Source organism: Anoplopoma fimbria, chromosome 5 (assembly GCF_027596085.1).
Source record: "Anoplopoma fimbria isolate UVic2021 breed Golden Eagle Sablefish chromosome 5, Afim_UVic_2022, whole genome shotgun sequence".
In the NCBI taxonomy this organism is placed as follows: Eukaryota; Metazoa; Chordata; class Actinopteri; order Perciformes; family Anoplopomatidae; genus Anoplopoma; species Anoplopoma fimbria.
The window spans coordinates 15,408,469-15,435,111 of NC_072453.1; the positions used below are offsets into that span (position 1 = coordinate 15,408,469).

A 26,643-nucleotide genomic window follows, 5' to 3' on the forward strand; every position below is an offset into this window, starting at 1 on the left:
TTGGTAAATAGTCAATTAGATGCCAAGTTACTCTTTGTATTTTTATCATCTGTCTTTGAATTTAAACAAACCTAAATTGAATTATTTCATTAGATATGTGAGGAATCTTAATTCTGTTTGAACCCCAGTATATGCTAATGCACCTTTTAGCTGAGTCCCAATCTCTTAATTAGATGTCTTTTAATTGGATTGGAGCATCCCCATTAGTTCCACAACTAATGAACAGAAATTATGTCTGAACGCTTTAATGATCTTGGCAATAAGGAGCGAGCACAGTGGAGTCACGATCAGTCAGAGTTTAGTCATGGGTATGTGAAGGCTGTTCCATGGGCCCATCCATAATTCTTCTTCATCTGACTGCGTTCTGTCACTCGGGCACTCTAGCGGCTCCCCCATAACAAGTCCATCGTCTTCTTCATCATTACTGCAGTCTACATTCGACTCTCTTTCGACTTCGTTCGGCTTGTCTCTCTCCGCAGGGCTCTGAGGCGGCTCCGTGCCGCCCTGCACCGCTTTGAGCAGGTTTGATTTAGACGCTAAACTGTCAGGGCCCGTGTCGCTTCTGCTGATCGACCCCAAAGACACTCTGGATTGTCCAGTGTTTAACACATTCAGCGTTTTATGGCTGTCAGTGTTGGAGAAAGAGGAAGTGGCCGTCGCAGCGGCAGCCGTTCCCGAGCTTTGGAAGGTGCGCAGCGTGTTACAGCCGCCGTCCGCTGCTGTTCTGGGGTTGTTCAGGGGTACTCTTTCTTCCAGCGTGGCAGCCATTTTGTCCAGTTTTTTAAAGTGCTTGGCCAGCCTTGAGCTGAAGACGGGGGAGGTGAGTTTGAGGTTGTTGTTCGTGGTGGTGTGTGTGTGTGGGGGACCTGTGGCATTTACTGTACGTCGGGTGCGGATGATGGAGCCATTCTGGGCCACGTAGATGCTGCCGTTAACATTTGCGTGGCTGTTGAGGGTGGAGGGTAAGCGGCTGCGTTGGGTCTCTGGCATGCTGTCCTCACCGGTGGAGCTGGTCTCGTATTCCCGGTCACTCACCAACTTGATCCGACGTTTTCTATTGCCTGGCTGGAAAATCACACAAATAATATGTCAATAAACTGACACAGACACAACAAAATCACAGATAGATTGCAGTGCTCTCCTGTCATACCAAAACTTTTTCCACTGAGACAGATTGAAGTTAAAAGCTGCTTATACTAAGTGACACGTCTTTGTGTGAACAAGCCTTACTAGAATTTTTGTGAATATTTTTTAAGTGTAATTTAAATTAATTTCAGGCCCTAATCTCTTTTACTTATGTAACATAGGGATCTCTTCTCAGCCAATAGGGACAAGAAGATTACAGTTACCTTGAATTCAGTCAATGGACATTTGGAGAGTATTGTTAAAGGAAGAGTTAAAAAATCTGGACTCTGACCAAAACCTTTGTCCTGTAGCAAGGGGAGCACTGTGACCACTAGAGGTCAGGAGAAACAACGTTTTCAACTAATGCTAAGGTTCTGTAAGTTTAAAAGTAATTTCTGACAATTTCCATTTTTACCTTTACGATGTTTGCAATGTAAAATCAAGAAATGTACAAAATTTAAAAATATCACTGCAAACACACTACACAGCAAAAACAGGTCAGTGCAGAAGTGTTTACTCCACATTTTTCATTTGGTAGGATAATTAAAAGTAGCCTTTAGATCACAAGGTGCTTATAATTTTGTAAAAAGGCAGCATTAAGGAAATGCTTTTCAAATTAAAATGTATACTAATATCCACATTAATGGTAACTCTTTATAACATCTCTCATCTCTCTGTTATGTGAGAGAAAACACTGCCGTGCACACACACTTTGGAAGAACAAAATGGCTGTTGTTGAAATAACCACATAATATGACCCTGAGATTTTCCATTTAACCCTGAAAAATAGGTTCACTCTTCCTCATGCAGATAAAAGGTACCGGAAGACATGGCTGCTACAGGGAGAAAAAGAAATGACTAATGTAAAGATTCAGCACACCTTAAATGCAACAAAGAGAGAGATGTGAATAATAATCTTGAGCTGCGGCAGCAGAGAAACGAGCAGCTGTAAGTGGAGCTTTCAGAAAAAGAAAAGGAGTCAGCTCAGGTCGAAAGCTACGGAAGTAAACCACTCGACCACTTCTATGAGAGTGTGAGCGCTGTTATGATGGAAGGTGAGACAGAAAAAGAAGAGGGAGAGGAGGATAGACTGATTGGAAAAAAGGGGGATTCAAGATACAAGCAAAAATAAAAAAGGCAAAGACCCACAAAGAGAGAAACCCTGAGAGCACAGCAGAGGGAATGCAGGCAATTTAAACTCACACCAAACAAGGAAAAAGAGAGAGATTATAGTAATAAATTCCACCCAGGTAATGACTGCACACCCAATCCAGGCATTTTCACCGAGATCTTACTTAGTGGCAAAGATTTTAATCTTTGGGGGGCTAAGGCTTCATCTGCAATCGGCAGATTCATTTTCCGAATCCCCCTTTTCTTCATCATCATCCTCTTCACCGCCATGGCCGCTGCTCTTCTCCTCCTCCTCTGTGTCCTCGATGATGGGCGACAGGTCATCCGAGGTGTCCATCACGCTCGAGCTGATGTCTGATTGGATGAGGTTGGTGGCTCGCCGGCTCGATGCAGACTTTCGTGATCCGACGCTTTTCGTGCCCTCCTCCTCCACCTCCTCCTCCTCCTCCTCTCCTGATTCCTCCTCTTCCTCTATTGTTACATGTGATGAACGGGACTGCCTGGAAGTCTGCGGCCTAGAACTAGTAACTGTAGAACCTGAAGATCTTGAACTTTTAGAGTCCCTGCTGCTGTTTCTACCTGTCTCTCTGCTGTTTGTGGAGCTGCTTCTTCCTCGTTGTCTGCTTGTGCTTTCTCTCTTTGAGTTGGCACTACTTCTTCTACTCTTACTGCCAATACTGTTGCTACTCGCAGAACTGTTACTACCTTTTGAGCGTTTTCTGCTTGACTCTGACCTCTCTCCCTCCTCAGCTTGGCTTCCACTCTCTGACTCTCCGTCTGTGTCAGGAGTTCCCCGGTCCTTTTCGGTTTCTGTATCAGATTCTGTCTTGTCGTGCTCGGCTGTAAAAGATGAGCTGTGGCTGCTTGCGTCGGAGGGACTAATTTCCGATTGAGATTCTTTGCTGCCACTTCCTGTTTCGGAATCACTGTCATGAAATTGTTTTTCTCTCTTCCACCGCACCTCAGAGGAGCTATTCTCATCTCCTAACTCCCTCTCCCACCTCCTCCTGTCCTCCCCAATGACTCTCTCAGACACTGATGCAGAAACACTCATATCTCCAATGGAGCCATACATCTTCCCACTGTTCTCTTCTCCTCTGTACCAGCTTTCGCCATTGCTCCACTGTTCATCACCCACCCTGGCAGGTCCCTGGAGCCTTCTGGTGAGAGAGATAAGACTGAGGGCCTCACTCAGCTTTTGTTTCACTGCCGGGGGTTTGCTGGCTTCAGCAGACGTCTGGAAATAACTCCCGTCGATGACCAAGCTGCCATCCAGGCTGCCAAAGTGTCCGGGGAGCGCTCCCCTGTGCTCTGGCCTGATGCCTTCTCCCCTTTCAGCAGCGTTTCTCATCCCATTGTTTGTCACGCCACCGTTGTTGCTTCTTCCCCATGTTTCCATTTCTCCTCTGCCTCCTCTGTCCCTCTCTCTTTCTGTTGCTCCATCTCTTCCTCCCCCTCTGTTCTCTCCTTTCCCAGCTTCTCCTCTCTCAAATCCCCTTCCCGCTCTTCCCCCCTCTCTTTCCTCCTGTCTTTCTCTACCTCCATCCCCCTCTTCCATCGGCCTGACCCTGGCTTTGTTCCAGGGCGGGTGGATGGCAGGAGGTTGTCCAGATGTTTTACTACCAGAGGACAGAAGTGCGCTCACTCGCATCATGGCCTTCAACCTGGCGGCTGCACTTGAGCTCTTAGGCTTTGTGCTCGCGGTTGTACCTTCCTGTGACGGTTGGTGTTTGTCGCGCTCAGTTCTTGTGGCTGCTGGGGTCTTTCTCGATGACCCATGAGAAGGTGGAGGACGGGGCTGGAGGTAGGCAGGGTGTGGGGCTAATCTACCTCCTTGAAACTGTCTCCTCACCTGTTGTCATGATGATATTGATCCAAAACCGAACAAGAACAATTAGGAGAGGAGAAACACAAGACATTAAAACTGAAACAAATGTCTCCTGAACTACTCAGCAAGAAAAGTGAGTACGTATATTTTCCAAAATGTTGAACCAAAGTATTCAGTCCATCAATGTAACTATTTTTAGACTACTTAGGAGCTTGTTAGTGATCATTTAAAAAATATGTTTAGTTTTTCAGTCTTTTTCAGTATTCTCTATAAGAATACCCTGCAAAATCGACTTTCAATTCTATAAATGTCACTGTGGTCAACAATTTATTCTCTTCACACACCCTGGATGCTGGTTCTAGCCTGTGTTAGGGAATATCTGCAGGTTTCTGTTCTGTTTCTGCAGTAGTTTTCTGTGCTTACCTCTCCTTCAGACTCCTGTGGGCTGTAGTAGTAGCTGCCATCGTCATCGACAACCACTTCTCCATATTCATCGTAAAGGCCGGAGGGTGAGATCAGTTTCCTGCGACTGCCATACTGAGGAAGGTCATACCTGGACAGAGAGAGGGAGGGGAAAAGACCCAGAGCATTAGAGATAAGCAATAACCAGGAAGAAGCTGCACAGAGCAGAAATGGCAAACTCTCCGTTTAACTGCTTTATATTTTTAGGGATTATTTGTCTGATATTTCTGCTATGTGTAATGATAATACATACATAAAAGGAAGTTGTGGTGTTGTACAATAGTTAAGTGAAGACAGGAGAGACATAGGCTTCACAAACTAAACTGTTGCAATTGGATATTGCTCATTCACAGCCACTTAAAGCAATAACACGCAGGGCAACACTGTGGTTTCACTCCAATAATAAGCAGTGTCTAATGACTTGTCTGAGCAAAGCTGACTCAATCACAAAAGGAACATTTTGTTGCCAGGAGACATTTTGTTAACAGAAAACACTGGAATCAATTTTTTTCCTCCCTTTTGTCTGTCTTTGCCTGCTGCCGGGAGCGCTGTCTGACTCAACCGGCCAGAAACTGCATTGTGCATCACCACTTGGGCTCCATGCCCTGCAGCAAGCGACTTAGAGAGCTATTGGGTCAAAAAACACATCTTCCCCAATGCTATCCTTGAAACAATATGTCCCGGTGTGATTAAAGTAACAAATCAGCTGTAAGTCCTTTGGCTGGTTCCGTACCAGAGTTGTACAGAAAAGTTGCCTCGTGTAATCACTTTGCTCACAGTCAACTGGTGGGAGAATTTGCCTTCCTATTACATTAAGTAGTTTAGTAATAAACAAATGGAAGGAGCAAGTGGATGACTGATGTGTGTGGGGGAAGAAAGGGGAGGTGGAGGTGAGTTGGGGAAAACACTAAGGGGGAGAAAAAAGATAAAAGATAATCAAAGAAGATCAAGTGAACAATGTAAGGATCGTAACATTAAGACCAGGCTTGTCATAACAATTGCAATTATAATCCTTACAGTATGGCCTCTGTGAGCTAATGTAATGACTCTTAACCTTCCATTAAAACCTGCTTATGGGATTTCACAGTCATTAACCCGCAGACTCAAACTGGAGTGCACACATAATCAAATTAAAGGCTACAGTAACTCTTTGCTTACTGTGGTCTTTTTCCCTTCTTCACTTTTCCTTCCCCCCTTTCTCTCCCGCTCCTCCCCCTCTCCATGTCTCCACTAGGGGACACTCGTGAACTGAGAAACAGTTCATGCAATTCAAAGTTGGCAGAATCACTGGCATCACAGCCAAGAGTTGATGTTGTGTTTCTGTAGTTGTGTGTGTGCAAGGAACAAATGTGGCCCATTTCAGGAGGGTTTCCAAATGCTAGATCATTGTTTAATGATCATTCCCAGGTCATGTGATTACATTCACACAGTAATGGGCCTTCACATGACAAAGAGTAGTACTGCATGCTTTAAAAATATTTAAATGTCACTGGATGACAAAATAACCTCAATTTTTGATGGACAAATGGATCAAAATGTATTTTGTTTAGTTTCATATTTGCCAACTTTAATTAATCTACAGCTTTGTTTAAAAATGAAAAAAAAAATACAAAAATGACTGCATACTACTTATTATATGTTACTTAATTACCATATTTTTTTAAAGGACAGTAACTATTGGTAACAAAAGTAGGAATTCAAGAATTCTTTTCAGTCAAATTTTTTTCCATGAGAGAGAGAATTTACAAAACATTAAAAAATAAATTTAAAACAGCCTTTAAAAACATTTGTATTGTGTTTTCTGTGATTCGGCAGTGTGCTTTGGAAAAATGTATCAAATGATTTCACTTGAATAATCTTAACAGAAAGCATGCGTTACACACAAGCTGTGAGACAATTTAAAGATTAAGCAGAGAGGGGCTCTAGAGAAAAACACTATTGAGTTGCATTATGGGAAGACCAAATGTTTTTGGAGCTACTAGGAACTACTAGTCATGAGTTGCTCATGACTGCTGTCCCTTAAATATGGAGCTGGAACTAGGAGACTATTATCGAGCTTGTAAGTTCTTGGCCAGGAACACTTAAGAGACATAACCCCCAGTGAAACCAAAACTTTTTTTTTTAACCGGTTTTTGCACAAATAAAAGAAAAAGGATATCACATTTTAATTAGTTTACTTTTGGACATAGCTAGGTTGGCTGTTTCCCCTGTATCCAGACATATGCTAAGCTAAGTTAACCGGCTGCTGGCTGTAGATTCATATTTAGCGTACACAAACACAATATATATATTGATCTTCTCATCTAACTCTGCAAGAAAGCAAATAAGTGAATATATTACCCAAAATGTTGAACCACTTGTGTAATATTTTCCCACACCTTGCACCATCCCTAAAACATGCTGGACATGCAGACTTAAACTTTTTTCTGCTTCTGTTTCTATAATGAAAACTGTCTTTTCATTGAGCTGATAATGCTGGATTTCATTTTTCACGTGGGTGCCCTAACTCTGCACCTATCAGCTTCTAGACAGTCACGCTGATCATCACCCACGCAAATAACAATTTTGGAAAAGCATGCTTTAATCCCTAATTGCTCCGTGGCGTGTATGGTTGAGTATTTTACTCAGGGCAACATGAATTTGGCTTGTTTCTTGTTTTGTTTTTGGTTTTTTTCCCGATATTGCATCAAAACAGCAGACCTGTGCAACAAATGGTTCAAGTTATTTTCAGCATCTGCATAAATCCTATCAGAATCATGCCAATGGCAGATGGCTACATTCCCACATGCAGAGAAAATCCCATTTTGATCTCATCTTTTGAAGACGAATGAAAGAAAAGGTCAAAAGGTTATGAAACATCCTTCAAAATGGATTAGTAAAGCTGTGGAAGTACACACTGGAACAGCTGTTGTCTGGCTCTCAAAAACAAAACTCAGGCATGAAAACTTTTTCCATGTCCTGGGAGGCGGGTTTAGCATTTGTTAGCATTGTCTTTGGAAAAAAATCCTGCACCCTTTATTTACAACTGCGACAAATACAGTGATTAGATCTGAGTCCCACTGCATCACAGAGTCAGATTTCCTGCTCCTGTATACGTTCAGACTCAGACATGAGTTCGTGGATGTTGCTCTAAGCCAACAGCATCTGGCCCATTGTCTGCTTCCACGGCTGGCTTCCTGATTAGCTGCTACAATATTGCAATAGTAGGCAAGAGACTAGAGAATTAGCTCTGCGCGTGTGTGTGTGTGTGTGTGTGTGTGTGTGTGTGTGTGTGTGTGTGTGTGTGTGTGTGTGTGTGTGTGTGTGTGTGTGTGTGTGTAAAAAAAGAATGAGCAAAAGAGCATTTCTGAGTGCGTATGAGAGAGTGATTGAATGAATGTGTCTGCCATGAGAGAATTTATGTGTGTCTGCCGCTGTGTATTTATGTGTGAGTGTGGGTGGGTATGTAAAATCAAGTTTCCGGGAGTCTGCAGCTAAAATTATAAGAATTACACAATGCATCACAGATGGAGCGTTTCAACGTAACACACACACACACACACACACACACACACACACACACACACACACACACACACACACACACACACACACACACACACAAACACACACACACACACAAAACACACACACTTGGGAAGGATTCCATAAGTCCTCAGAGATCTTGTTCATGAATGCTTTGATCTAATGTATCTCTCTGTGTGTGTAAATGCTATTTCTATACATTTTTTCCTGCTTATTCAACAGCAGACATCCAAGGAGAAACACACACACACACACACACACACACACACACACACACACACACACACACACACACACACACACACACACACACACACACACACACACACACACACACACACACACACTTTGAACAAAATCACTGTCAGATCTTCCTTTTTTTACATCCTGAAGTTCAAGAACATACAGTATATATCACACATGGTTATGGGAAGGTTGGAATGAGTCATGTCACTGCTGTCAAGATTTCAAAGTAGTCTCTTGTGTGACTGACGTGTTCAGCGCCATGTCATAGCAGCCACCACAGGGCTGACATGAGGCTCTGCTGGATACAGCACGCACAGTGTACTCCAGACTCGGGTCGGAGGAAATATGTTTCACCGATATTGAGGTCTATAAGGTCAAAGATTGTGGAGATGGCCTGCATTCACTGCTCCCCATAATCTAAAAGGGGTGGCAGTGTCAAAGCCAGAATCAAACCCGGGAGGTTGCGGTTAAATGGCAAGCGTAATAACCACTCAGCTACCACAGCACTCTGCTCAATATCCTTTCTGTTGTGTGTTATTACTGGTAAGTAATGCATTCCAAACACTACACGGGGAAAAACATAGAATGCTGTAAAAAGGGGGCTAACATCATTTTTCATCCACTATGCTGTTTGGAGTTGATAAGACCTACTGAGCTATTTTCTGAGCTATTTTTAAGATTACGGACAAGCAAACATGCACATACACTCTACAGTATATGTAGAAACAGCGATATGTAGGATGTGCATACAAACCCGTGATCATAGTTGTAATAATCTTGTGTGTAGTAGTCCTGGCCGGGGTCGATGCCTGATTCCATTGATAACTCCTGTTAGATTGACAAACCATTATTAGTAGCTTCCGACACATACACATGACAGAGAAACAAACCTACTAACCCACACAAATCTATTTCGCAAAAACACACACTCTCACTCACATAGTTATTCAGAACACATCCCTGATTAGAGGTTGCATTTTTTCACCTCTGATTACACTGACTGCACTTTCACAGACCAACACATTCAAGCAGAAACACACACAGGGAGTAAATAAGTATTCAGAGAAAAGAGACAGAGTACCTCTGGTCTGAGCAGAGAAGGTCGGAGGAGTTGTTGTGTCTGCTAGAGAGTAGGAAAAGTGGCGAATGACAAGACACATGGAGGAAGTTAGGAACTCTCTCCCAAAATGCAACACACCTATTTTGGAAACGAAAAATCGTGATGCTCTTCATTCAATATGTAGAGAATGTTGTCTGAGTATTTGTTTTCATTTGATGTTGTTAATCGATTTTTATGGGAGCAAGTAATAATCTTATGATAGTGAATATAACTCTGGAACTCAATTTCAGCTCAAAATTTTTAATGTAAATGCTGTCAAAGGGATTGCTGGTAATCAAATACTGCTCTTTCAGGGCTTGGATATATTTACCAACTAAGAAGTCAGTTATGTGCAAATGGGCTCCTTTTTACACAAAATAAACACTTGTTATATCACCAATGCCGTGATGCATATTGAACAATACTTATCTGGTAAACATTTACAGCATGTCTATAGACAGTTCTGAAAATAATTAAATGTACACTGCAGCTCCAAAGGCCAAATTTCAACAGGATTGGTTGACTTTCTTTATCTGTTCCTTCATGGTTTCATATTTTATTATGCACCATCAATGGACTGCAGACAATTACGTAGATACAAAGAATTGTAAATACAAAGCTCTGATTACAGGCTGCTCCATCTTGATTACATCAAATAGAAAAGAATTGAGAGAGCAGAACACAATGAAGGGCACGACTGACTATCAGAAGAAAAGAAGAAAAAGATAATAACACACATGCAGCTATACAGCATGCATGCAGAGAAAGACACCTACCTCATGTTGTCCATATCCACGTCTGGAAGATCAAAGAGTGAAACAGAAAGACCAAAATTACCACAAAAAACATAATCCTTCTGATGTGCTTTTAATACATGTCAGCATTTTCCTTACTGCAGAGTAAATTGGTTGTTTGAATCAAAAGCCAAATGGAAGTGGCCGCTGGAAATATATTACATTTTGTAGACTATAACCCAGTTTCCAAGAAGAAAGCAAGAATATGACATGTGTATGTAACGGGTTGTGTGTATTCTGAGACAAATGGAGAGACAGGGAGGTTTGAACAGTATAAAGGAGAAAGAGGCAGAAGCTTAAGGACAAATATTAAATAAAAAAGAAAAGCTAATACTACACCAAAACGTTCATGTTATTTAGGCTACTGTTTATTTTCTTGTTTTATTCTGGATAAATATTCTGATTCTACTTTTATTAATACATAAAATTCACATCTTATTTACAACCCATATGAGCTCGTCCTATTGTTGAGAAAACCGTGCATGGGTTGTCTATATTAGACTCAGCATTAATAAATCCTTATTTCAGTTACTGTGTAATTTGTAACTACTTGAAGCGGTGGGATGTTTTTTTCATGAACAAAGCACTTTTTCCCATCAGGAAAGATATAACACATGCATGTATAATGTAAAATTGGTGCATGTTAACACACTGTTAAGCATAAATTGAGTACTGTGCTGGTACACAATCTTAATTTCAACAGATAGATTTCAGTTCAAGTTTTGCAGCACTAAGCAATTAAGTTAAGCAGCTGGTCAGCATGTTTTTTTGTTTTTTATCCACAAACATTTGTTTAAGATATCTGCTGACTCCATTCAAACTTTTGTCTTTTTTTCTAAAGACAGGGGTCTAAAAATTGGTCTCTTGATGAAAATGTTTTTAAGGGTTAGAAAACAGACATTTTGGTGTGAGGGGCTTACATTTTTTTTGTGTTTGTGCTCCCATTTTGAAGCCTAGATAGAAAATAACATATGTGGAGGTGATTCAAATTTTCTTGGCCAGATCTGGCTCTGGGTAGTTCAAGATCCCTATTATTGGTAATCAAAACTTGTATTTGATCAATTGAGAGTTTTGGGGTCCACAATGGAGGCTGGATATGTTACGGGCTGATATGATAACGTATTCATAAAAGAAGCATCTCCCAAATTGTATTTCTAATCATTTCAGCTACAGTATGCATGCTCCTACATCAGATAAAATTCCACTAAAATAATCAATGATTACAGCGGCCTTAAATTTTTTTTTATTATTTGGCCATTTCTCATGTGAGAGATGAGCCTTTAGGCTGCACGGTGGTGTAGTGGTTAGCACTGTCGCCTCACAGCAAGAGGGGCCCGGGTTCAATTCCCGGGCTGGACAACCTTCTGTGTGGAGTTTGCATGTTCTCCCCGTGTCAGCGTGGGTTCTCTCCGGGTTCTCCGGCTTCCTCCCACAGTCCAAAGACATGCAGTAGGTGCATTGAAGACTATAAATTGCCCGTAGGTGTGGATGTGAGTGTGAATGGTTGTTTGTCTCTATATGTCAGCCCTGTGACAGACTGGCGACCTGTCCAGGGTGAACCCTGCCTTCACCCATTGACAGCTGAGATAGGCTCCAGCACCCCTGCGACCCTTAACTGGATAAGCAGGTTACGGAAAATGGATGGATGGATGGATGGAGATGAGCCTTTGCTCAGTCTGGCTGATTTTTCACAACTCCAAAGAAACCCAGAGAGCCTTTGCTTATATTCTCTTCTGCTCAAGTCAAGGCCATAATTACTCTCAGTTTAGTTTGACAACAAGTGAAGACAGAAAATCAAAGTCCGAGGAGGATGCTTTCAAGTACTTATCAGAGGGGTGTAATCATGTCAGCCAAGTTCTCTGCAGGAGGCTGTAGCCGACTACATGAACTTTGGATATTATGATATCTTAACTGTTACATTTGAATTACTATACTTACATGTTACATGATTCGTGGGAACTTTTTGGTCAGACAACAAAGTGTAAGTCATAATGTCATTCCTGTGGGGACGCTTTTTCTGCACAAATAGTTTTTTACCTTCATTACTTCCTGTGTATTACAGTTAGGTTAAAAACATTTTACTAATTACCTTTCCATGTTTTTTTTGAATAGGGTTTAGGTTAGGTGCCTGAAATAAGGTTTGTAGTTAACACAAGCTTAATATATTTAAACATTTTGTTCTACAATATAAAATATATCAGTAAAAACCCCTCTCATGAACTTTCAAACTTTTAAGTGTCTAAAAAAGGTGATGCTAACAAGTGGCTAAATGAGACTTCAAAAGGCCATCATGAAGACTAGTTCGCCTTTACAGCCTTGTTGTGTATACTTATGCTCATGCAAACGTGGTTGCAGCTTTTTGTCTAAGCCAATTATTTGATGGCTCTTATAGTTTCACTTTTCCTGTACAGACAATATTGTCAACAAACTTACAGTGTGTCTTGTTGCCAAAATGTTGAACTAATCTTTCATTTCACCCGATATCAGAGGAGGTCCACCCAGCAGCAAAATTGTTGACAGTATGAACAAACAAGCTTGATGGTGTTTACAGTTCTGTGAAATTAAGACTTACTGCTCTGAGAAAACCAGCCAAAAATAAAAAAACTGTAAGACACAGAGAGAAATAACAACTAATGGAAAAAGTGAGAAAGTGAGACAGAGAAATAAAACAAATTGAGGGATAAACAATGATGGGATTTTAAAAAAAAAATGGATGAATAAGAAAACTAAGAGAAAAATACAAACAAATAAATAAGAAAAACTGGCAAAAATCTCTCTGTCCATGTGTCTTAACTATGTTGCCAGCAGGATGTATTGTCATGTGAAACCAAGGTAATGAGCTGGCAAAATGAAGATGTATCACAGAACAACAAATGGTGACTTTTAGAGGACACATCAGATTGTCCTCTCTGTTATAAGAGTGCAAACACACACAGGCACCCACCCACCCACACACACACACACACACACACACACACACACACACACACACACACACACACACACACACACACACACACACACACACACACACACACACACACACACACACACAAATTGTTAAACCACTTGAGCATTTCATTAGATACATTCAGGGGAATATAAATTCTTAAATACACACAGACACACACAGACACACACTTCAAGGATAGGTAGCCTTTCATTCAGTGTCATGTGTTTTGAATAAATGAGTGTGCTTCAAAAAGACAAGATTATCTGTTGAAATAAAGGTGTGGAAGGTTGTATAGATGCCCATATCAGTGGATGGATTGAGAATGTTGAATGGGTGTGTGAATGGAGGGATTAATGGATTAATACCTGGGTGAAAAGGCTGATTTTCAGGTGGTCTAAAATGAAATAGCCCTTTTCACCGTGTGCGTAAAGGTGTGTATACTCTCCGGATTATAGCTGCCAGCAGTATGTGGCTAGCATTGTGTATTGTGTGATCTGTGTCTGTGTGTGTCAGTGTGTGAAGATAAGTCTATCTCTGTGTCTTGTTGCTCTGACAGACACATTATTAGGTCTTCTCGAGACAAAAACACACAGACAGCTATCTGATCTCCGTAACAAACACGCACATCTGACATGATTGACTCTCCCTGTTTGTGTCCTCTCCACCTTGTCTAGCAGTGTGTTTGAGAAGCAGAAAGACAGGAGAGGAATATTATTGGCTCTTAAAGAGCAGATTCATACCATGGCTCACACATAACATTGACTTCGTCTCTCTTTTCCTTATATATTTCATCTTTTACAGAGTAACTGTAACTGTCACTCCTCCACTCAATTTTACTATCTTTTTCTCCAACGTGTTTGGACTATTTTTGGCCACCATCTAGAACATGGCTACATTGCTAAAACAAAGTCTGACGGGGCAAAAAACACAGAAGTCAGACGATGATTTGCTAGCAGGTCTGTGGGGGTGTAATTAGACATGTGCTTTGAGCTAATATGCTAAAATAATAAAATTCTATTATTCTCACAGAGACACCATTAGGATGCTCACAGAGACAACGCTAACATGCTCATAAGGACAATGCTAAAATGTTGATATTTAGCAGATTTAATGTGAAGCGTGCCAGCTAACACGGCTAACAGTGCTAATCAGAGCAAACAGTGCTAACAGTGTTAAAAGAGGGGGAGAACAGGAGGGTTTGTGACAGTTATCAGCTGTTACCGCTATAGGAGAGCAGAGGTAGCCAGTGGGGCACCATCACATACACTAACAAGTACTAAAAGCACACACAGCCGGCACGGCTATGGCAACAAAAAAAATGGTATTTTTGACTATCATTACCATATTTGTAGAAGCTCAAATAACAACACACACAGAGAGCGACTTCATTTTCTGTTCAGGAAGATATTACTCCACTATATCTTTACTTTACCTAGATAACAGCTGCAATAGTATGCTCTTAATGCCATATATAGCACCTTTAAAACCTGTACAATAATCTGACTGCTATTGTTCCTTGCTGTCGGACTTCCGTATTTGCAATGTGACTGCGTTCCCAGATCTCTGCAATTCACTTTGTAAATACAATGTTAATATCCATACAGATGTTGGCCAAAACCCCCAATAGGATGCAAGTTGTAATATATCTGATCTATCTTATTATTTAAGGTTTACAGAGTGGCCATTTAATAGGTCACACACATGTTAAGATAAGATAAGATAAGATAATCCTTTATTAGTCCCGCAGCGGGGAAATTTGCAGGCTTACAGCAGCATAAAGACATTGGTAGACATACATGATGAAACATAATTGTCTTCGCTGCATCTCATAGCTATTTGCTGCTTGAATGAACACATTTCCCATGATAATCCTTGCTGTAGCGAGGATCAAACCTGTGACTTTACAATTAAACTGCAACCGCTCTCTCACTATCAGTGTTTCTCAATTCAGTTTCAATTGGATACGGTCGGCTTTGCTGAACGTTGTAAACAACAAATAGATGTCAAAGGATATCTGTTCTCCAGCACAAAGACACAATAAGAACTGGAGTGTGAATACAGAATCTGTCTCTGAGATATGAGTGTGTGTGTGTGTGTGTGTGTGTGTGCACTGACATGCAGCACACTGGTTTGAAAGCTAATCTTAACAAAACGTTTTCAACCCAGGCAGCTGAAACAGCAGCACTGCTTGCCACCTGTTTAATTATGTGTGTTATTGTAGGTGTACACATTCACATTCCTGTTTATGCCCAAGCTCTTATGTTTATATGTGTGTGTGATTGTCTGTTAATGCTTTACATATATGTATTGAGCCTTTGAAAAATCCAGGCACTAACAGCACAAGCTTGTAGCTTGATCATGATTTTGTGTGTGTAAGACGAGAAGCACTTAACTGCACAACTGCAAAGACTGTGTGCGTGTCCTAACATAACAGCTGCATAGGCTCCACGGGAGACAGTGTAAATCTTCTCATAATGTCATCATTTGATAACCGCAGATATGACTATCAGGGTTTGTTTGATTTGGCTGTATATCATGATTTGATCCAAATGCCCAGATATGATCATCAGTGTCATGCTGGTCTTGCGGGACAGATGTGGTTCTGTCACTTAGTGATGACAATATGCGTCTGGAGACAACTTATTTAAACTGCTTTAGCTCATGACATTACAATCTGCTGCTGACAGAGCGATAATCCACAGGCTTTGATACCACACTTACAAGTACATTGTAGACATTTTAAACGTAATATCAGCGCTTCAAAGGCTAAAACTTCTTTCAACATCTGGTTAACTGTACAGCAGAGGTCAAATGAGAGAAGGTTTTGTAATAACAGCTACAGGTATTTCATCAAAGGAGAGGAAACAACCTGACATATCGTACAAGCAGATACAGATGGCATTCCTTGTAAGAATCACCGAGTAGAGAGTCTGACTGTTGCATGTTATTTAACTGTGAGATGGAAAAAAGTATATCAAAGAAAAAGAGGCAAAATTCAACATAGATGAAAGTGACTTTCTTTTGGAGAGGTCTGTGTGTGCATTTCTGATAAGATTTGATCAGCAGAGGCAGAATTTTACATGAAAACATGCAGAAGCAAAATTCAACAATGTCACCTGATCTGTAATATTGCTATTTCCATGAGTAACTTTATAAGACTCATAAATGATGTTGGCTGAATGTTTTTGCATAGACATCTGAAACATGAGTATGCCTTATTGACACCTATGCCTAAATGGCAACAAGCAGCTGGAGATGGGACGCTTCTGAGTGGAACAGCAAAGTATTTTTGTTCTTTGTATTGTTTTGTATTTTGTTTTTTGAGATAAAAACAACAACATTTCGTCCTAAAATGAACCTCCTTGGATGAGTGGAAATATCTTTGAATGTTTATCTCCAGTGGTTGGATTCATTTTGCCCTGATGAGGCCGTGTGACCTTCATTAGACACAATATCTAATATCTGAGGGGAGTAGAACATTGTATTTCCTCATTGGTATGCTACAAATATAGGACATTACTACCCCTGCATACTTTTCTGGCACAATTCCATCGAGAGAAAACATCTGCAAAAATTCCGTCATTGTCAGTCAGTAAATGCTCCACATTGCACATCCACTGCTGCTTCATGATGATTGTGGTGTTCCTATTTTAGCTACTGTACCACTACTAGTGCTAAAATTACATGACACAAAATTGGGGACTATGTCATACTAACTACCACAGAAGCTAACGCTATAGACTACCTGTAATGGTTAACTGTGTTAAGGCTGCTTTCAAAATTATTTACATTTTTGTCAAATAAAGATTGTCTTTGATACTTTTTGTCATCACCACATATTTTATTGAGAAAAAATGTCTCATGTTGATGGTCTTTTTGTATTTTAATATTAATTATTTCCCCAAGACCCTGCACAATGATTTTAATTAGAGAAACCTCGGGTAAAAGAAGCAAACAACCCTATAGAAAAAGTTCATAAAAATGTAGCACAAGTATTGTGAATAAAAATATTACTAGATAAATGTTTTAGACATGTTTCTACTGTATCTATGCACCTTCCTAAAAAATAAGACAAACTAGCAGCTAAATGATTATTTGACAGAAAGCGGAAAAGACACAAAAAGACAAAGATAACGGCCACTTAAAGAATGGTTCACTGTTTTTAACACAAGTTCATCTACTTAAAGGGGTAGTCAGCGATTCTGGAGAACGATTGTTAATATTAGATATTAACACCTTAACAATTACCCCTCTTCAAATTTACCCTCCCCTTCGTTCACACCTTTCTGTTTATACATCCGTGGCCTTTCCCCTGTCCTAGCTGGAATAGTGTTGTGTCCAATCAACTTTGTTTGTTTCCCATTCACAGAAGCAGGGCTGTTTACTAACACCAGATTTTCTTTAGCGCACACATATAATGGAGAAATAGTGGACCGATATACGCTGAATTTGACAAAAAGTTTCTTAGATTAGAATCACTGACTGCACAATTAAGTATTGATATGAAAATATCAACCCTGTCTTCTACATAGTAAGTTTATATACAACTAAATGCAACAGCATATATGTTTTGAAGGAAGCTAAAGATGGCAGGACTGCTATCAACATAATGAGGATATGTTGTTAAATATTGTATCTGCCATATAGGTCACACAAGTTTTGATACTGTACTGAATGTATCAGAATTTATTTAATTCATGACGTATTTAATTTGTTTTACACCAAAATATCCAGTCTTGCAATACACCATCTGCTAGTGACTACAGCAAACCAAAACCAAGATCTTTCTCTAACCTTAACCAGAGTTCTTTTGTTGCCTAAACATAAACTATGGACACGAAAAAGGTTAAAAAAACAGGTTTTCATCATCAAAGTCACTTTGTAGTCAAAATGTAGCTTTTCATTCACTCCAAAAAATGTTTTCTGTGAACATAATCAAGCCAGCGATTAAGTTCAGCAGAACAACAATTAAATAATATATAAACATCATTTCTAAGACCCAGGGTTGAGAAAAATACATAGTTGACTCAAATTAAACAATGACGTAAACACATACAGCAACCTATTGATAGGAACAGATAGAAAGATTATGTACTTGTAATTTGACAGTGTTTCAGCATCAGGTAACTACGTGATGAAACACAGATTAAAACCAGAATGTGACACTAAACACTTAATTGGTTGTAGCCCTGTAACAGTGAAATACTATCTACACTAACAAAATACAAAGAATTCAGGTCCAGAAAAGTTAAATCCTAGTTGGCAGGTTAAACAAAGTCCTCTGTTTGATTTTCTTTTTCACTCCCACTACATCTATAATCAACTATTTAAGATGTCCAGAGGGTGTGAAAGCCACCCCCAAAAGAGTAATTAGTTTCTCACATAAGCAAGTGGATCCATCAGCAATCATGTGTCTTCGATTGATTATAATTTGTTGTTTACAAGAATGTCAATTACTTGGCGTCGATGTAAAACAGTTATGAAAACACTCAACTGAAAGTTATCCAGGAGGCATTTTGCCACTTTTAATTACTTGATTTCACAGCTCCATCTGCAGCTATTAAAGCCAATTTTCCTCAGCCTTAATTAAAAACAAGTCGTAGAAATGTATTTTGTTGGGAAACTAGAATAATGGCAGTGGCAGATAAATCAAATAAGTACTACTTGAATTCTTTTTTTCGTCCAGGTACACTTAAATCGGGATACAAATTTATAAAAGGACTTGACCTGTTTATCATTTCCCCCTCATTCTTCACCACTTCTTCAGTCAAAGAGAAATAGGGTAGAATACAATAACTGAGTGTGGAAGCCCTTTCCATTGATTAATATATAATATGCAGATGTGAACCTACTTGCTGCTTCACCACCCCCTCCTCTTTTTCAGTTTACAACAACTATCTTCATGTGAGAGGAAAAAAAAAGTCGACCCATAGAGTTTATATTAGGCCAAGTTTTTTCTTTCCTTATGTAGAAAACAGGAAGTCATGTTGGAAGAGCACAGTGGCAGTAGGGTAAAGAATCACCATATCATCACAGCAACCACTGAGCTATTTTGAGCATCATTCCCTTGACAACTCCGCCGCAACAATGTTAAGAAATCCCACTCTGTGTACTTTCCATATCATCAAGGCAAAGGCTAGAGCATCGTAGACTGAGAGGGGAATCTTTTCTCAAGTTCTTCCACGATGGAGTTCATTTTTGGGTTGGGTTGAATCTGTGGAAGTGGAGGTGGAGGTGGAGGTGGAGGTGGAGGTGGAGGATCCTCTCCTTCTCCTCTCACTCCTTCTCTGCCTCCCTCTTCTCCCTCCCCCTCCTCCTCCTCCTCCTGCTACTACTGCTGATGCATCCAAGGAGTCAAGAAAATCAAGAGATTCCATGGAGGCTCTGCTCTTCAAGACCTTTTTGAGCGGGACCTTTTTCTGATCGATCTGGCTGAACATGTTGGCCACCGACTTCTCAATATCCGCAATGTTTTGGATGTTCTTTAAGATTCCTTTCAACTCTTTTCGGGGAGGGTCGGGCTCCGCAGGAAGGGGAGGTGGTGGCGCCCGGAGGGACACAGGCCGCAGGGCTGGCACCTCCGAGAGAGACGGGAGGACAAAGGTGGATGGACGCAGGAGCGAGGCGACAATGGGGGAGGGAGAGGGGGAGGCGGAGGAGGTGGGGGAGGTGGGGGACGGCGAGGAGGAGGAGGAGTCTCATTTTCTGTATGGTTGGAGAGAAAAAGAGCAGGAGGTAGAGGAGGTGGGGAGGAAGGTTGGTGCGGAGAAGGAGATGATGGAGGAGGAGGAGCAGATGTCGGTGGAGGAGGTGGTGGGGATGGTGGGGATGGAGGTGTTGGCGGTGGTGGTGGGGGGTCGATGGAGGATCAGGGATGAATTCTAATTGGACCTGAAGTCTTTCTTCCATACTCTGATTTAAATTTGCACCGAAGCGCCGCAGTACAGGAGGAGTTGGCTTGTGACTTGGTGGAGGGGTCCCTCCATCACTTTGGGTGACGATGATACTTGGAGGACACTCTTTGACCTGAGTCACATTGTGGGTGGGGGTGTGCTTGTGAAGCTGAGGAGACTCTGGGTAAACAGAAAGTACGATATCAGGCGACAAAGATCCTCGTGAATCCCTGCTTAGCCTTTGCCTCATTTCCTGGAGTGCCTGTTGCTCAAATTGTCTGGCTTGTTCTTTGACTGTCAGCTTGGGTTCCAGACTCGGGCTCCCCATTAGGTCTGAATCCAACCCACGGTCAAATCCTGAATCCAGGCCAGCATCTTTACTTTCCTTAAATTCAGCCTTCATAAGCTCCAGCTCCCACTGAACGGGATCCATTACCACTTGCCGTCTCAGAGCGTCATACATCTCTCTTCGATGAAACCTTGATGGGAGGGTCCAGCTGTGTCCACCTCCAGATCCCCATCCACTATCACTTCCACTGTACCCACCAAATCCCACATCTCCTCTAGGGGATCTCAGCCTCAGCCAGGCCTCTCGAAGGCCTTTCCTGGAAGGGGAAAAATTCCCAAGAAGGTCTATTCTCCTCTGGCTTCTCCCAAGAGTTGCTGGGCTACTCAAAGTCCCGTCCTCATGGTAGATTGGATTTTTGATAGTCAATGGGTTTTCATCAGAAAGAAAGGTGATGTTGGACTCAGACTTTGGCAGGTTATTGAGTACACCTCCGTTAGCAATGCACTGACGATGGGCGGCGATCGCTCGTGTGGCAAAATCTGAGATCAGACGTTGGCGGTCGGTTTCATCCAAACTGCCACCACTCCCACCACAACTATGGTTTGCCCGGCTGGTGCATGCATGGAAGAAAATATGAGAAAAAAAAGATGGAATGAAGAGAGGGATAATAACAGAGGAGGGTATAGTGAATTGGAAAGATGCAATGGAAGCTATATTAAATGGATAAGGGAAATAGGGACTGAATGAAATTTAAATGAAGAGCAGTAATGCACAGAGAGGTTAAATAAAATGTTTTATAAACGGGAGAGACAACAGAGGGATACATAAAGAATGGTAGAAAGGCAGCTAAAACAACACAACGTCTGCTGGAGCCTTTTGATAAATGAAATGAAAAGAGACTTCACATTAAGGGATAAATGAGGACAGGGATGAGAGGAAATTGAAAAGGGATCTTGCAAGAGGTAACAGCATTTTCTGTCAGTGCTGTTTTTACCAGAGAGACAAGAGACGGAGCGCTAAAAAATAAAACACAAAGGGAAAGAATGCAAATATATTTTATGTATGCTAAAAGCAGTGCGCTACAAAGAAGCTTCTGCATCACGACTACAGAAAATGCCAGATCTGTTGGGGAACTGTGTGACATAGAGCTTTGAGAGGATGCAGATTTTATTCCAGCAAAAGAGTGATTATATCCTCCTCTCTGGTTGAAGTCACACTAATCTGTGAAATCTCTGGTATATTTTATGACTTTGTTGAAACTGTGCAGACTTTTAGGACTTCCAGGCACATGGCTGGCTACTTCTATGTCGAATCAACCAAACGACTCTGCCAGAGTTCTAATGCATCATTGATCAGCCACAATCAATCTTCAGCTACACATCTTTACTCTTTGATCTACCAAGATACGACCTTCCCTACACATAAAACAAGTGTAAGCAATGACAAGGATGGGACACAAACACAAAACTAAGGCAAGAAAACTATCAGCACAGTATCAAACTAGTCACAGATGTGAACCATTTTCAGCATCCTACTCACTTTTGTCTGTTAGTCATGGGTAAAAGGAGGATGGATCAGAGCAAGAAAAGATGAACAGATCAATCAACATGAGAGCAAGCAAAGTAGAGTGATGAAATATCTCACATTCAGTGTATCAGTTGATCAGTTATATACAGAGCAATTCTTATTTTTCAACAAAAACATTCATTTTGGAAAACCCATTAGATATTAAGAGAGTGCAGAGTGTGGAAGTTAAAGCATATTTCTAAAATAAAGAATTTAATGTTGATTTCATCTTGTTTTAGATGTTCACCACATTAGAACATTTAAAAAAATGTTTAATTAATTGATGAAATGTTGTGCAATTTTCTTCCCAAATTTCCTTTGTCTGAGCCCCTTTTCAAAGGGGAACGTTTTGAAATATAAACTGTATTTACTGTGTAATACTATCAAGTATTCTAAAAATGACAGTTACAAATCAAAATTTCAAAATATTTGTGAAAAATTAGGCTTCATTTTTTCATTTTAAATCATACACTTGAAGGTGTTAAGCTGTTTTCTGCCATTCTAAATTGAATAGCAGTTATCCATGATAATTATGGAGAAAAACCACAACAAACCACACAGCTGTCAAGTAGATAAGTAAGTAAGGTAATAGGAAGGCATATTATTCACATCTAGTTATTGATAGATGTGTATATTTGCTACACATCACAAGCACAACTACATGTGCTGTGTTGCTAAATAACATGTAGTTCAATTTAACTTTCAAAAACCTGCTTCATTTAATGTGCTGCTAATAATACATTAAGTAACACTTCATTTCTAATAGGTAATTGAAAACAGACATTAAAACCCAAACAGCCAAAGGTAATTAAAATAAAAATAAAAAAAATGCCTCGAAATCAGTCTACTGAGAAGTTTGGTAATGGACCGTAATTATGAATGTGCAAACTTTTGCACTTTTCCAGGTTTTATACTCTTTAGGGAATATTTAGTCTCTACAAGATTACAGTGATACAGAAAACACACACACACACACACACACACACACACACACACACACACACACACACACACACACACACACACACACACACACACACACACACACACACACACACACAAAAGACCTTCCAAACCACAATTAAACATGCTCTGCAGCTTATCAATAGAATTAATTATCGCCCAGGGTGGTCTTTATAAATTACTGGCTGCATTTATTTCAATTATCTCATATCCAAGTTCATTTCCGCATACATTTTACAGCAGATCATTTTGGCTGGTTAATCTCAGACACACACCCACACCCACACTTACTCACACACACATACACGGAAATCCCTTGTTGTCATTAGAAGATAGTTCCTACCATCTTGCATATGAATTGCTCTCATGTTAATAGGAGTAGGGACGCATATCAAGGACTCACGGGAAACCGGTGATGCGTGTAATGCTGATAAGTATTCCTCTCAACTTCTTCTTAACGCTCCAGTGAGGAATTATAAATAGCTATCCATGCATTGCCTTGAGTGAGTGTGTGTATGTGTGTGGTTGTTAAAACTTTCAGATAAAAGTTTATACAGGGTCTCTACATGCGGTCACTATTAGACTTTTGTTTAACCAAACCAACATGTCAAACCAGGACAAATTGTAGTATAAATTAAACTAAATTTGCTAGCAGATACACAGAAACAGGGGAGCCACAGTAAGTGGTGAAGAGAATATGTCTAAATAATAAAGCTGAAACTTTTTCAGGCAGTATAGAGTGGAGTCAGCACTTTAACATGGGGCAGAATTAATGTACAGTAAAAGTAATTTCACATAATCATCAAAAAGCTTATATATATTGCCTCTACTTGCTAACCGTGATTCACTGCTTTATGATTGGGAACATTTTTGGGGGAATTAAAAAAAAACTCAGATTACTTCCGGATCAAGCATTCACAAACTCACATTGCAATCTGCTCTGAAGACTGATGATGAAAGAAGATTCTTAGAAGATACATTTGGAGGAGTTTTATTTTTACAGTGGTATTGAAAGCCACCAATCGATGAAAAACTAAGGGAACTAGAGAGGCTGCATTCAAAGTGAACGTTGTTCTGTTGGCAGATTGTTGACCTTCACTTTATCTATTATATAGTGAGGACATTGGTATTCATTACAACAAGGAAACTGACAAGGACAGAGCTGCATGCTGCTGAACTTTGAAAAGATAAAATTGCAGGGTTTATCTGCGACTGTTGATGCATTAAAAAATCAGAGCTTTGTTTGGTGCTAGTGCGATGTGGGGGTTACAAGTCTGTGGATGCATGTCAATCAGTGACCCATAGAACACCAACAGAGTCCACTTTCCCCTTTAAAGCGGTTTTGTTTACTTGCAAATTGCCGTATGACCGCATATCCTATGTGGTCGAACCGCATGTCCATGGGGAAAACAGTTTGCTCACTTTTATTCATTTTGACGGTGTGTTTGGCTATAAGTGAACAGCTACTACACACACAACTGACTGTGTTGCCGCCGCTCAGTCGCTTCTCTGCGGCCAGGGACACAGTCATTCCGTGCATTTATGTTGGGCACCAACCTCGTGTTTACATGCCTGTTGTCGTACAAATAGACTTGAAGCCTTAATAAATGCTTATAGTCTTGGTTACGCCTGTGAGACAGAGCTGAAACGCGGGCCTGCACAGAGCAGGTGCAGACATTTTGCATTCAATTAAATGAGAGCTTATCTTTTGTGTGAGATGTGCGATTGAAAAACAGGTCTGATACACTTGAAGTCTAGACGGGAGTTTGCCAGTTGTGGATTGTTTTCATTCAATCGCACAATACAGCAGTGGTTGTAGCAGACACTAGCAGAGATCTGTACTGAGGGCATCTTTCTTATATTTTGTATTTTCACAAGGGTCTTTCACAACATAGCACAGGTGTCCTATTGTAGATATTAAATTGCTTTTTTATTAAGTAAATGGTATTAAACAGTGTTAGTCCCGATTGTATAGAGCCTTCTTTTTTCCTATTGCACATTAGCATTTGGTTGTGAATGTGGGCACTACAATATCTACAATATCTGTGACAATTTATGACAATAATTATCTTAATTTCACTTCAGATTGAAGTTTAATAGTATACCAAATTGCTCCATGGTTTGAAACTGAAACACAACTGGAGTGCATTCTTAATGCATCAAATAGACTACATTGGAAAGTGTGAATAATGGTTTTGGTCTGCAGGGACTCAAAGCCAAAAAAGTTTATTTGCAGTATTTTTTGTGTTGATAAGTAAAAATGTAAGGAGATGTATGTAATGATATTGACTGCATGTGTGGATACCACAAAAAAAGTCACATTGCAAAAGGCTAAGATTTAATAGCCATAGAAATGAGAGCTAATGCCTCTGCTTTGGCTCATAAATGTAAATGTAAATGCCACTTTCACACTTCACTTACATGGCGTTGTCACCCAGCTCTTCATACAGGTTGTTGGCAGTTCCTCCCGCAGGTTTGCCCGTTGGCAGTGCCATCTGGATGCGAGCTGTTTTGGCACATTCTGCCTGGCGTCTGGACACAGCAGAGAGGAAACTCAAAGTTAGTTATCAAAAGTTTGAGAAAACTCCCAACTTTAGTTTTGGTCCAGCCAAAGTAACCTAACAACTACGAGATGAGTTTCAATGAGATTTCTGACAGACATTGAGGCCTCCCCGAAGATGGAGGAAACTGACTTTGGTGATCCCCTGATATTTTCACTTGCACAACAATGAGGTTGACATTTTGGTTTTTTAGTGAAATGTCTAATGAAGTGCCGTTTATTTTTGGCATAATGGGGGAAAAAATGATATAACAACCAGCATACTGTCTGTCGTAAGCCATTCCCACCAAATGAGCCAAGGCATTTATTCATTCAGTTACCTGTGCGAGTACTAGATCCCGATGCCGTTATATAGCAGCAATTCTATCACAATGACCGTCCTGTTTTTGTGCAAACTTGTAAGCCTGTAAAGCCCTTTGAGATGACATTACGTAATTGTGATTCAAGGCTCTAGCCAGCTACAATTTTGATAGAGAGAAAAATGGTTTAGCCTTGTGCTAACCATAAATGTCACGGTTGCATCACAGCTCACACAGAGGGCTAAGCTTTTAGAGAGATGGTGGGAAATGATGCTTGTCCAGAGCCCCTGCTGTAGCTACCGTAGCCTAGTGGCTAGCTCAAGGCGCTAGATGAAGCTGTGAGCAGAAGGCTAAACTACTAGCAACAATGTCTCTCCATCTCTGAACTGCTTCGTTGATCTTGTCAAACTCTCTTTTTTAAAAGTCTGTCTTCCTTTTTTGGGTTAATTTCCAGTTTAGTCAGTTGTTGCAGATGCTGGATTAGAAACATTTCCTGCAGGATATTATGCCATTTAATCAGGCTTTACCCAAAGGGATTTGCAGACGCATCTGTATTTGTGGAGCAGCCAATAGGAACGCCCTCTCTCTGAACTGACCTGTGATTGACCAAAGTCTCCCTTCACGGGCTAAATTGTCTAAAGTCTAAAAACAGAGCCAAGAGGAGTTGCAGATATTAAGTTTTCTCTCAGATCAATTTGCCCAATGATGCCACATCTTTAAGTTTTCCACTACGGCCGTCATCAGGTCAAATGACTACAGGGTATCCAATTAGTGGGGCAAATGTAATCTGAATACCAACAAAACTAATGACATCCATTTGTACTCTGTATTTTTAGCACGCTAAACTGGTATATATGGTATACATTATACCTGCTAAACTCCAGCATGTTAGCATTGTCATTGTGAGGAT

At 40.6% G+C, this 26,643-nt stretch overlaps 1 protein-coding gene across 1 annotated transcript in view; it reads right to left on the reverse strand.

Moving 5' to 3' along the window:
- Positions 1–291: 291 nt before the first annotated feature.
- LOC129091092 (protocadherin-15-like) overlaps positions 292–26,643 on the reverse strand; it is a 129,803-nt gene continuing 103,451 nt past the window's right edge. Inside the window, exons 34-39 of the mRNA XM_054598555.1 lie at positions 25,296–25,406; positions 10,193–10,214; positions 9,399–9,437; positions 9,072–9,145; positions 4,508–4,637; positions 292–1,065 (exon numbers count right to left, since the gene is read on the reverse strand). Coding sequence (XP_054454530.1) covers positions 292–1,065; positions 4,508–4,637; positions 9,072–9,145; positions 9,399–9,437; positions 10,193–10,214; positions 25,296–25,406 — 1,150 coding nt within the window. The remainder of the gene's footprint in view (positions 1,066–4,507; positions 4,638–9,071; positions 9,146–9,398; positions 9,438–10,192; positions 10,215–25,295; positions 25,407–26,643) is intronic.